The 13,215-nt window shown below is 37.2% G+C and overlaps 1 protein-coding gene across 4 annotated transcripts in view; it reads left to right on the forward strand.

The window, feature by feature from the left end:
* Positions 1 to 13,215, forward strand: part of DGKH (diacylglycerol kinase eta) — a 176,262-nt gene that overhangs the window by 113,580 nt on the left and 49,467 nt on the right. For 3 of the 4 annotated variants that reach the window (XM_027116174.1, XM_027116172.1, XM_027116175.1), the window contains 5 exons: positions 889 to 991; positions 2,110 to 2,269; positions 4,087 to 4,195; positions 4,313 to 4,452; positions 7,965 to 8,049. In XM_027116174.1, the coding sequence (XP_026971975.1) occupies positions 889 to 991; positions 2,110 to 2,269; positions 4,087 to 4,195; positions 4,313 to 4,452; positions 7,965 to 8,049 (597 nt within the window). Of the gene's footprint in view, positions 1 to 888; positions 992 to 1,368; positions 1,423 to 2,109; positions 2,270 to 4,086; positions 4,196 to 4,312; positions 4,453 to 7,964; positions 8,050 to 13,215 lie in introns of all 4 variants that reach the window. The other variant, XM_027116173.1, reaches the window with a different exon arrangement.

A 13,215-nucleotide genomic window follows, 5' to 3' on the forward strand; every position in this document is an offset into this window, starting at 1 on the left:
ATTAAATTTCAATTATTTTCTCAAAAGTTTTGATAAATACATGTTTAATTGATATGCCAGTTTTCCAAAAGGACTAATGAAATAAAGTCTTATTAAATAAGTGCTTTAGGAAGTGCCTGCTCTTACTAATAAAACATTTAAAGGCTCTCTAGCTGAGTACATAAATTATTCTAAATTGCCTGGGTCCTACTTGATACGTTTGCCCTGCTTGCGTGACCTTGAAACTTTTTGTTCTATAGAGTTAACACACTTGCTGAGTGCCTGTGATGTGTATCATTTTCCAAGATGAGGGGGCAATAATAGGACCTTTTCCTTTTCCTTACAGAGCCAGAAGTCTAGCTGAGAACATAGGCACGGATGTACTTATAAGTATAATAACATGACAATATTATAAAAGATGTGTGAATAGCAAGTTATAGATCACTGCAGAAAGAGCAGACACATTACAGATTGTATTAATCTTCATTAAATTCTGTAAGAATTTTCTAAGGTAGATGTCATCATCATTTCCTATGGACAATTATATTGACACTCACTGGTTCACTTCCCTTCTTCCTTCCCTCCTCCTCCCTTCCTTCCTCCCTTCCTCTGCACTTCTTCCTCTTCTCTTCCGCTCTCCTTCCCTTCACCAGGCATTTATTGACTACATACTACTTGCCTGAGACAATCATGAAAACAGGCTGTACAGACCACATCAAATTCCCATCTCTAAAATGATTAGGCCATTCCTTAGAAGTATAAATATTGTGCCATTAAAGTAATTTATGAATTACTGAACATTTTGGGATGCACTTGATCTTCATTTACCAGTTCCTTAGATATAATTTATACCATAAAAAAAATTCATGTGTTTTTATGATTCCTGAAGGTTTATTTCATTGTTGTTAGGTACACACTGCCTGCAAAGATTTATATCATCCTATATGTCCACTTGGCCAATGTAGAGTATCTGTCATACCTCCAATTGCACTGAACAGCACCGATTCTGATGGTATGTAGCAGTAGTGTAAGTATGTATATTCCTGGTATATCAAATGTTGATATGTACGTCTATTTTCCTAGAATAAATAGAACTGTAATTGGTTATTCTGGTTAGTTTTTATATAATAATTCCATTTCAATTGCAGAACAGTACATTTAATTTATAAAAGAACGTTTTAAAATTAAGGTGCAAAAACATAACTATTAACACAGTGGTGAAATTACAGTGTATAAGATTTACATTTCAGCAAATAAAATTGTTATTCTGTAACAAAATGCAATATGAAAAGATTAATTTTTTTATAAGCAATTTTTCCCCCTCCGTAATTGAAGCTGCCCGTTAGCATAGCTCTTATTGAAATGTGTTTTCTTACCATTTCATTGTAGGAATTTATACTCCTATAAATTCATTCACTTTTTCTGGAATTTTACAACTTAATTGTACGTACTGAAGAACCTGTTTACAGCACTGGTTTTGGAATAGCATACTAATAACTTCCTTGTAAGCAAACCATATTACAAAAGGCTTTTACCATGAACTCTTATCAATGTTTTGCATCGATAAAGTGCCTTATGCTTTTCAAACTTTTTATGTAAATGATGCCAGAGGATATCATAGATATTATAAGCTGCAGAAAATATGATTTTTTAACCTGTGTTATTAACAGCCCCCCAACCAAACCCTGATATATCAAAGTTCTGTTATTTATTATAAAATTAAAAAATATTTTCTAAGGCCTTATCAAGGAGGAGTTAAATGTAATGCCGAAAATGAACATGAATCCTTTAACAATTGTGAATTTATAGACTATGATTGGTTTCTCTTAATAATTAAGTGTTGTTAAGGCAGGTGGTAGATCTCAATTTATGTATGATTAATACTTTTACCATCTTTGGTATGATTTTTCATTATAGTGCACATTTTAAAAGATAAGTTCTATGGTCTTAGTATGTAAATAATAAACCTGTCTCCTTTTGGGGGCGCTAAATGATAACATTGTTAAAGTAATAAACAAGGTTCTTTATTTATGAATTTATCTTTTTTCCTCTGAAGTTTTTTTAAGAGTTTAAAAAGAGAAAGCTGTACGTATTGATCTTGTGCTGTGTTTTGTTTCTTTTTTTTAACAGGTTTCTGTAGAGCAACATTTTCATTCTGTGTTAGTCCTCTATTGGTTTTTGTCAATTCTAAGAGTGGAGATAATCAGGGAGTAAAGTTTCTTCGCCGATTTAAACAGTTACTAAATCCAGCTCAGGTGTTTGATTTGATGAATGGCGGTCCTCATTTAGGGTAATTGATTATTGATAAATCTCGTTTGAATGATATGTAGCACTGAGCACGAAATACACTTGGTTTTTCAGCTGATGAAAATTGCAGATTCATCTAGACATCTCTGTGTTGATCTTCTGACATCTCCCTTTTAAAGTTCTGATTATAAATTTTAACATAAACTTTTTGATATTTATATATCTTCCTTGGGTGCTGAAAGTTCTAAAGTTTGTTTAGAAAATGTTTCAGAATATATCCTACATCAAACAATTCTGTTTGCTTAGCTCTACAAAGTAGATCAACTTGTGTAAATATAGAAATACAAAAAATAACTTGAGAAAATGATTTGCATGGGAGGGTAGTACTGAGTTGTATATAATACAAATAATCAATTATTTAACCAAAGCACAGATACTGTTGTGGGCCTCAAGGACAGGCCCTCAAGGATTTCAGACTCAGTTCCCATACATGACAAATAAGTACTTTTGTTCATTGTTCATTTCAAACTTTCTGGAATGTCGTATAACCTAAAATCTGGCGGGAAAAGCTTAAATATATTTTCAAGAGGGAAAATATGCCTTGAGGCACTTTGAATACATTTTGTGCCTCAATTTGAATCATATATATACAGTGTATATATATGATTTTTGTTGAAGAGGCGATATTGTGTCATCTGACCCAAGAGCCTGTGATCTCCTTATAATTTACTTACGCCAACTCGGCTTTTCTCTTGGGTTCCACTGTCACCTTAAATCATAAACACAGAAGTAGAAATGAAGATTTTAGATACCAGTTCCTGAGAAGGCCTTTGTGTTTTGTGATTTAGCACTCTCCTATCTTCTCTGTGTCTCTCCTCAGTCTCTCTTTGTGCCTCTTTTCACTGTGTCCTTTCAGGGTCTTCCTTCTCGTTTCCATTGCCTTTTTCTTGCTGTCTCAAGCCCTTCTGGTCTCATGAGTGTTGGTCTTCTTCATTTGAACCCAGCTCTTTCCTTATGTGCTCGTACCTCCCTTCCTTTCTCCTGCATGTGTCCTGGCACTTCCTCATCTAGCCTCTCTCCTCACCTTTGTCTCTCCCATTGCTGGTTAGCTTTGTCCCCCTTTCTAGCATATCTGTTTTATAATCCTCGATGGTTCCAATATCTTATATTTTTGACATTTATTTTTTCTACCCATCCTCTAAAATTCTAAGCAACTCCCTTTGTGAAACTTCTCGAGATTGTCTCCATATTTTTTTCGATTTTCCACAATACTTGAGGTGTACAAAGGTACATTCTCAGGGTGAAATGTGTCAAAATTTGAGATGAAGGAAGACAGAAGTAGAAAGATTGACCTGAGAATAGGAAAAGAGGAAGCAAAACAGCTACAGGGAGTATGGCAGGGGTACATTGGGCAAGGTTTGGTGGGTCTCTTGAGGAACTGCCCCTGTGCCACTCAGGAGCACCAGTGCCCTAGATTCTTCTCCCTAGTTTGTAATATGCTACTCATGGAAATAACATATCCTTGCGAAGTAAAGAGAAAAGTCAGTACTCTTACCGTCTCCTATCGCTTACCTTTCATTCTCTTTCCTGGGTTCTGCTTCTTTTTTGTTTTCTCATTTCTCACTCCCCTTTTTTCCTAATTTTATCTCCGTTTCTACTTATAATCTCCTTTCCGCTTTATGATTAAGACATTTTCTTGAGTTACACATTGCACTCAAATTGATTTTTATACTATAATTCATATGTAAGAGTTCCTATATTTAATCTGAACATGAATACCAATAACTAACAGAATGACAAAGAATTGGGGAACGTGATTTTTATTTACTTACACTAAAATAAAATACTTTTTTCTTTCAGTTTAAGATTATTCCAGAAGTTTGACAATTTCCGGATTCTTGTTTGTGGAGGAGATGGAAGTGTAGGTTGGGTTTTGTCAGAAATTGATAAGCTCAACTTGAATAAACAGGCAAGTGGTCATTCCTTTCACTGCTAGTTATCCTAACCTGCTGACCAGTGATGTACAGAAATGTCAGAGTCCCTATGTGTCAACTTGTCTGAGGTCTCCTGTGGGGCTGTCTTTCAGTGTCAGCTGGGAGTACTGCCTCTGGGTACAGGAAATGACCTTGCCCGGGTTCTTGGCTGGGGAGGCTCATACGATGACGACACCCAACTTCCTCAGATACTTGAGAAGCTGGAACGAGCCAGCACCAAAATGTTGGACAGGTAATAACAAATTCTCTTCTAAAATTGTACTGACGGTAACCCCTGACGGGGGTCCACCCCTGAGGTCTAGAACAGAGCCTGGCACAGAATAGACACTCAATAAATATGTTTTTTTGAGTGAATGAATGAATTGTAAAAAAAAAAAAAATGAGGAAACTAGTTTAATGAATCCATTATTATTATTATTATTATTATTTTTTGCGGTACACGGGCCTCTCACTGTTGTGGCCTCTCCTGTTGCGGAGCACAGGCTCCGGACGCGCAGGCCCAGCGGCCATGGCTCACGGGCCCAGCCACTCTGTGGCATGTGGGATCTTCCCAGACCGGGGCACGAACCCGTGTACCCTGCATCGGCAGGCGGACTCTCAACCACTGTGCCACCAGGGAAGCCCTGAATCCATTATTTTAAAGATAATGTAGAAGGCTATGTTGATACTAATTACTTTTAACTGCTATTTGGCTCAGAAAGCTTAAATAGTTAGTGGGGGGGCTTTTGATGAGTATAATAGGTATGGTCCCTTCATCTTCTGGTTTCATTAAAACTAAGAAAGACATATAAACTTTAGATTTTTTAGAATATCTCTTCTTAATTATACACATTGAGAAGGAATTGAATCAACAAAATACTAAAAAACAATCTTTTCCCAGGGACAGGGAATCTGTTAGGAAGACAGATTCACATGAAGGAGCTATCACTGTTTTTATGTTATCCTCGACTGCCTCTCTTAACTGCTTTCTCTCTAAACGCCCCACATGTAAAAAAGCAATCGCAGTGTGTGTGCCTTGAGTATTATGCAGGAGGTGTTTAGAATTGGGGTATAGGGAGCAACCAGGGCTCAGTAACCTCCATCATAAGTGGGACACAAATGTCAAAATCTCATTATAAATTGGAGCTAGCATGAATCAAAACAACTTTGATAGGATTAGCCATCTGTGGTACTCTTCCCGAAAATAACGAAATCCCATCAGGGAGCCACCAATCTAAAATGTAATTACTCTAAAATAAGCTATAACCTAATTAATTGTAACCTTGCCTGACATAAGGTAATGTTGTAATGGCTGATTCTTTTGCTGACAGAAGATTTAGAAAGAAAGCTGGGCTGGCAAGCATTTGCCTGTGTTTATCCCAAACCAGTCATGGAGGGGATCCCCCCAGTAGTTTGGGAGCATAAAGTGGACTCAGTCTCCAGTCTTTAAAGAGCCTGGAGGTGATTTCCCAGATGACTGCCCAGTTCAGTGCTAACCAAACCCCACAAGGTATTTTAAATGGCTTTTTGTTGTAAATTTAAATACCACTCTCCCCGCAACCTAGGAAATGCTGTGAGGCATTTCCTCTGCTCTGGGTGTGTGCTTTTCCCTTGTAAGTTATAAAAATTAATTTCTCTAGGTGGTTAGCAGAGAAACAACACCCCCTTGGTAAAATTCCTTAATACAGACCTGCAAAAAAACCCAAAAAAGCACAAGAAAAAACAAATCAAAGGGGATTTAAAAAGCTAGGACTGTTGTTTAGAAACATAAGAATATTTTGTTCCAGTGCTTTCCTTACTAATTTAAGAATACCATTTGTAAAGAACAGGTGAAAAAATTGATGTTTAATAATATTCCACATCATATATGCTTTTTCATATATATTAATTTATTTGACCCTCAAAACAACACTGGCTAAGAAAAGCGTTGTTATGACTGTTTTACAAAGATGAAAATTGAGTCTTACGGAGACAGTGGAGTAACAATGAATAGTATTTTTTGTCTGCCTGGCACTTCTAGTTACTTTACTTGATAGAGTATCATCTCCTTTAATCCTCACTGTACATTTAGAAATGGCTAATATCATTATCATTCCATCTCACAGGTGAAAAGGCTCAGGAGGTTTTTATATTAGCAGTGTCACATAGCTAATAAGTGGTTGAACTGGCTGTCTGCAATGAAATCCAGACTCTACTTCCCAGGGGCTTTCAACACTGCACTCTCTGTTTAATGCACATACTCACCAAATGGGTCTGTAACTTCTGCTTTCAACTCTGCTTAGCTGGTACCAATAAGCATCCCTTCCTGACTTGTGCTGCCACTTTCTCCTATTTCATCAGCTCCAATCATTGCCTATAAAGGGAGGAGGTATAGCGTGGAAGGTGCAAGGACATTTGGGTGGATTTCTTTCCCAATTCTTTAACCATCCTTTGACCAGAGAAGTATTGCCAGATATACGGAACTGGACTTTCATGTTTCCAATTGTGATTTTCCCTATTTGAAAGTTTACAAAGTTTAATTATTTTATTTGTTGCTTGTATTACATCTGTTACTGCACTAGAATACAAGCTTTATTAGAAAAGTCTTATTCAATTTTGTATTTCCAGACTGACCCTGGAATACTGTCACTTTGAGACGTTCAGTACATACCTGTTGCGTGGATGAATGAAGGAATGGATGACTTTTTGTGCTCAAATGTGTATCTACAGTATATTCATGTCAAGAGTTGAATAGTAGCTGTACACATCTATTTCATTTATACATCCTAACATATAACCTGTGTCTTTTGGGGAATTCTCTCAGAATTTGAATTTTTATGCAAAGACTTATTAGTCTGAATGATACACTAGGCTCTCTTTACATACTGATGCTAATCTTGGGATTTTCCTCTAGGTTCTATCACTGGCATCCACTGTGATATGCTTTTCTTAAAATCCATGTGTTACAGTACTGCTCTTATTATGCTTTGTGTCTTTGAAAGACCTTTTATTTCACATCCTGTTACTGACAACAATAATGTCCCTACCCAATTGTTCTTCCCAAATTTTGAAATTAGTTTAGATAGAAGACTGGATTTATCTGGAGTTGATTGCTTTTCTCTAACACCAAATGATTCAATGTTTGGTTTGAAATTAATATTTACAGCTAATTGAAATAAAGTTGCCTCAATTAAGTATTATTTCTATTAATTTTTTCCTCTCAATCCCATGCTTACTTTCTTAATGTAAGAAGGACTATTTATCTAATTTTCATAATTTTCATTTCATGTCTGTATACGCTGACTTGGCAAGACAGATTGTTACGTGCAGAATGATTTATTTTTCGTAGGTACTACGCGTTTGTTTAATCTAGGACATGTTTTAGAATTTGGGGCTGTGACCCATTAGCAACTTATATAATCTAGTTAGAAATTGCAGTGAGCATTATTTAAAAAGTGAAACAGAAAGGAATAGAAAAGTCAGAATGCTTTGCACCTAGTGAAGAGGAGAGGTCTTGTTACATATCTACATTTCTTACTGTGGGCCATAGCCTTCAGATGTTTGGAAGTCACCAATCAGAGAATTGGTAAGATATGGAAATCATAAATTATGAATTCAGCATTTTATGAGATTACCAAAAGTCCATCTCTTCCCATATTTGGTTATTTTAGACACAGCAAACCATAGTTCATGAATATATGTGCATCTGTGTGTATGTGAGGTAAGAACAAAGTCAGTTTATTAAATTTTAAAGGAATTTTAGACCAAGGATTTTTCTCCCTTCAGGTGGAGTATAATGACCTATGAACTCAAATTGCCAGCAAAGGCTTCTCTACTTCCAGAACCTCCAGAAGCATCTGAAGAATTTTATGTAAGACTTTAACTCTTTATCTATTTGTCATTTGAAAACGGGGGTGAGTGTCTTGAACAATAAAAAACATATAAGATATGGTAGTATGTTCACTTAATGGTAATTTTTCTTGTTTGGGGTTTGGTCTCATTGACTGCTTCTGGTCTTCTCCTCCAGAGGAAAGAATCCTTACCATCTAGGTTAGTGTCCTTCCATGACAACCACCCTGGGCGTGTGAATTCAGCCACATCACTCGCCTCTTCGTGGGTCACATCTTCATGGACCTCAGCTGTTGAGGAGACCACAATGTTGGGAGGATTAAAGGAGGTGATGAGTGTGTGGAAAGCACCAGGCATGCAGGTTCCCTTGCTCCCACCCTAATAGTTCTCCCTGAATATTCCACCTGTCTATTTACTCGTACCAACCGGGCTCCAGGGAAGCCAGCTGTTGCCAGGCTCCTGTTAGCTTTCACTCATCTTCTGCTTCACCCATGAGCACCTGTTTGAATATTAGATGTTCGCCCAGCTCCAGACACACATCAATGCTTACTCGTCACCAGAATATTGTATTAGAATTTCTCTCTTCCTGCTTTCCCTGCTGTGTTGAGGATGCATCAGGACAGGCCTCTAGGTTAAGTCTGTGGATCGAGATAAAACAAAGGAAGACAGTGCACTTCATTCCATCCCTGCTACAGACCATTAATAACTGCAGTTTTTAGACGTTCTTAAAGATTCAGCATTCTGATTAAACGTCAAAGCACTGGAGATTTAAAACAACCTAATTTTCAAAGGATTATTCTCTGACTCACTAAGACCATTTGATCTATGATAGCTTATTTTTCCCTCTAGGAAAATTCATCTGTTTATTTTACGGTTGAAATCTTTGTTTTGTCGTTAAGAAAATTAGGATCTTGTCAAAACTAAGGAAAGGAATGATAACTAGAAACATGGGCTATTCCTTAAAGAAGCTAATTGTATTTAAATTTTTTCCCTGATATAAAAGTAGCAAAAACTGCTTCTAAAAATTTTGGAAAATACAAAAATATATAAAAAAGAAGGTAAAAATTTTATTTACAGTCCTGCCACCCAGAGGTAATTACTATGAAAGATTAATATATTTACTACTTTCTTTCCAGCAGCATTTTTGTTTACATTATTATTTTATTCAACTATAAACATGTTTTCATAGGAACCAATCTTTTTTCTTAATAGTATTTTTTAAATGTTATAAATTGTCTCTCCAAAGAGACAAAAGGGGCATTATTTTGCTCTTCCTACTTCAAGATGTCCATTTCCTAGCATATAAGATAAAGTCAGACAGTTTACTTTTATCATATATGTAGTCACTAAATATGAGGTACAATCGTAACTACATGGAAGAAAGCTCTTTTTTAGTGTAAAGGAGTTTTGAATGAAACTTCGTGTATTTTGCTTTTTTATTAAAGTATTTCATAACAAAGAGATAGTGTGCCTTAAGATTACAGGTTAAATGAGTGTTCTTTGTCACTCTGACCAGTCACTGTGTGACTTCTTTGCCTTGAAAACTGAAATAAAAGTGAGCTAAATATTCCTTCTTCGTAGGCTCAATCTAATGTTCCAGCTTATATTTTTTAAGTAAACTATTTATTTTGGATTCCCTTATGCATGATTGTGAAATTACTGTTTTTTTCGATTTTCCCTAAAAGGCCACAAAATGTGGTCGATCTTCTTATTAACTGTTAGCATTCTGCTGGCGCCATAGAATTATAGAGCCTAAGGAATTATGACAGTTTTATTGATTAATTCCTTATGGCCATAATTAAGTAATTGTATTTGTTGTTGTACTTTTTGAACATTGTAAGAATAGTGATTCCATGATTTCCTTCAGTAACAATGATTCTATTGCTTAATGCTCACTATCAGAAAATGTATTGTTTACATTTAATGTAAAATCCCCATGCCATCAGGTTCTTCTCTCCTCTACCCCTTGGCGAATGAATATGCATCTCTCCATTGGCCTCATACTAGTTCACTCTGTTCTCACCTTAAGTCTCAGCTTAGGTATCACTCATTCCAGGTGTCCACCACTCACTCCAAGTGGTCATCCCTCATCTCCCAAGTCCTACGTCTGTGTCTTTCTTCAGTAGTTCCACAGCCCCCTTCACCTTCCATCATCTTACTGCTATCACACTGTAAGGATCAGGCAATGTATATTATTCACTCACCATTAATTATATTGTCATCTGGTACGATGACTAGCACAAAGTAGACAGTGAATTAAAAATTAGTATTGTTAGGGAATTCCCTGAAGGTCCAGTGGTTAGGACTTGGCACTTTCACTGCTGTGGCCTGCGTTCAATCCCTGGTCACGGAAATAAGATCCCACAGGCTGTGCCGCACGGCTTAAAAAAAAAAAAATTCGTATTGTTAAATTTCTTTTAATCTAAATACCAAACTGTATTAGAACAATGGACATCTTGACATCAAAGCCCTCTGGCCTTATGTATTCCTTGGAAGCCAGATTCCTACTGCCTTCTTTTTGGATTAAAAGCTTTTTGATGCAGAGGTCATGTTTTTGGTCTCTTCTGTATCATTCCCCAATCATACAAGTCTAGTAAGTCTACAGATGCTTGTTATCAATGCCAAGGTAATCAAAGAGAAGGTGTGAGCTGCTGTACCCCAGTCAACTCCCTGAAAACACAGGAGAGAATGGCCTCAAATTTCTGGAAATGAAAATTTTCTGATTAGTTTATTTCTAAATTTACTCTTACTGAATAATAAAACTTCTTTCCCCTCAATTCTGTCTGTTTTCTAGCTGCTTGGTAATGGCATGCTATGAAGTTGTAACTTTATGTTTTCTTTCATTCATTCAACAATATTAAGTGCCTGTTGGTACCTGGGACTGGAAATAAAAGACTTACCCTCTAGTTTCAATCAGCTTAGAGCTATGTTTGCCAAGCTGTGTGCCAGGCACCTCAGTGAACTCAGAGGGCTACCATGAGATTCTTTTAAATTTCAAAGAAAACATTGTAATACTCAACATCTGTTGGACATCACAGAAACTACTAGCTTGAGGTAGTACACAGTTTAAATATTAGGTTGCACTACATTCCTTTTGATGACATTATGTTTTTGTGCAGCTGGATTTTCAGTAGCTGCTGTGATATAAAGCCATCTCCACACAAAAATTAGTGTTGAATAGGAAATGAGGGTATCACGGTCCAATCTGATTCTAAGGTTTGAGATGTATACAGTGCCCACAGGCTCACGACTAGTTATTTAAGAATGAAATGAGGTATTTCTTTTCTTTTAATTTATGTGTATTATTTTTTCAAATAGTTATTAAGTTGTCAGGACATAAATACTTATTAAGCTGTTTGGACTTAACTACTACTAAGTATTTCTTTTGGCCCAGGGGCACTGTGACGAAATTACTAAGACGCTAAGGATGCATGAGCCCAGAAAGTTTGGGAATCTCTGGTCTAGTGGGAGGGCCAAACAAGGAAATGACCAGCAATGTTTAAGTTATTTTCAGGGTATAATGATTGCACAGAAGAGCGGGTTCTTAGCCTGGTAAGTTCAGTGAAGTCTTTACAGAGGAGGTTGTACCTAAACTGGGTTTTCAGCACAAAAAAAGAGAAGTAAGAATTAGCTAGTTGAAAAAGAGCATTACGCAGAGCTTGATAGTAAGGACCTTGGTACATCTGGGGCACTACAAGTAATTCTGTAGCGTTAGAGCGTGTGGTGCAGGGGAAGGGTGTCAAAAGACAGGGCAGAGGAGAGGAAAGGAGCGTTCAGATCATGGAGAGTCTTACACGTTAGCTGAAGACTTTTGACTTTCTCTAGAAAACTTAGACATGTTAAGCTGGGTTGTGGCATGATCAGAGTTGTGCTTTAGAAAAAAAAATCACTCTGTTATGAAGTGGAGAATGGTTTGAAAAGGGGCAGGAGAGAAAGCCCAACCAGGAGGCTGTTATAGTAATACACCTGATCAATTATGAAATTTATATTTGACAGATACAATTAGGCAAAGACCAAGACTTGCTTGGTCAGGGTGTGTGTGGGGGGTGTGATGGAATAAGCCCCAGAATCCCTACTTGTAGCTTGTCTGCTCTTCATTAGCTGTGGTTCTTGGGCAAATCACTCACCTGAGCCTTAGGTGCCTTGGCTGTAAAACAGGACAATGAATAGAATAAATACATACAAAGTATTTAATCACAGTGCCTGGTACACTATAAAAAACATCAACTGTTATTACTTTACCTTCCTAAGGCTGCTAAGTGACTACATAATAGCTTAATAAGTGGCATCGATAATTTTATCCCAGCTTCCCTGGTGGCGCAGTGGTTAAGAATCCGCCTGCCAATGCAGGGGACATGGGTTCGAGCCCTGGTCTGGGAAGATCCCGCATGCCGCAGAGCAACTAAGCCCCTGCACCACAACTACTGAGCTTGTGCTCTCAACTGGCGAAAGCCTGTATGCAGCAACGAAGACCCAGCACAGCCAAAAATAAATAAATTTATTAAAAATAAAAATAATAATTTTATCCTTGGATATAGAGGTTATTTCCTTTTCCTCTGGAAAAGGTTGTACTCTATGCCTTTGGTTACTTTTAATGGACAAAAACTTGGATTTTTTAAATGTAAATTCAAATGGAATTGATAGTTTTTCTCGACCCTCTTATGTGCTATGACAGTCTACCCTGTAGGGAAAAGACATAAAATCAATTTTTTGGAAGAGTATTTCCTTCCTTTGCTTTTTTAAGAAGATACATTTTCATTTTTCTGATCTTAACTGTAAAGATGTAGTTTTTTTTTTTTTTTTTTTAAATTTATTTTATTTATTTATTTATTTTTGGCTGTGTTGGGTTTTCATTGCTGCGCTCTGGCTTTTCTCCAGCTGCGGCGAGCGGGGGCCACTCTTCGTTGCGGTGCGCGGGCTTCTCATTGCGGTGGCCTCTCTTGTTGTGGAGCACGGGCTCCAGGCACGCAGGCTCAGTAGTTGTGGCGCACGAGCCCAGCCGCTCCACGGCATGTGGGATCCTCCCAGACCAGGGCTCGAACCCGTGTCCCCTAGCATTGGCAGGTGGATTCTCAACCACTGAGCCATCAGGGAAGCCCTAAAGATGTAGTTTTTAATGTTTAGACCAGGGATCAGTAAGTAGATTTATCAGTCAATACAATATTGTGTGAAACTTTGAGGTTCCTCC

Source organism: Aethalodelphis obliquidens, unplaced genomic scaffold (genome assembly GCF_003676395.1).
Source record: "Aethalodelphis obliquidens isolate GAN/ISIS:26980383/991018 unplaced genomic scaffold, ASM367639v1 scaffold16, whole genome shotgun sequence".
In the NCBI taxonomy this organism is placed as follows: Eukaryota; Metazoa; Chordata; class Mammalia; order Artiodactyla; family Delphinidae; genus Aethalodelphis; species Aethalodelphis obliquidens.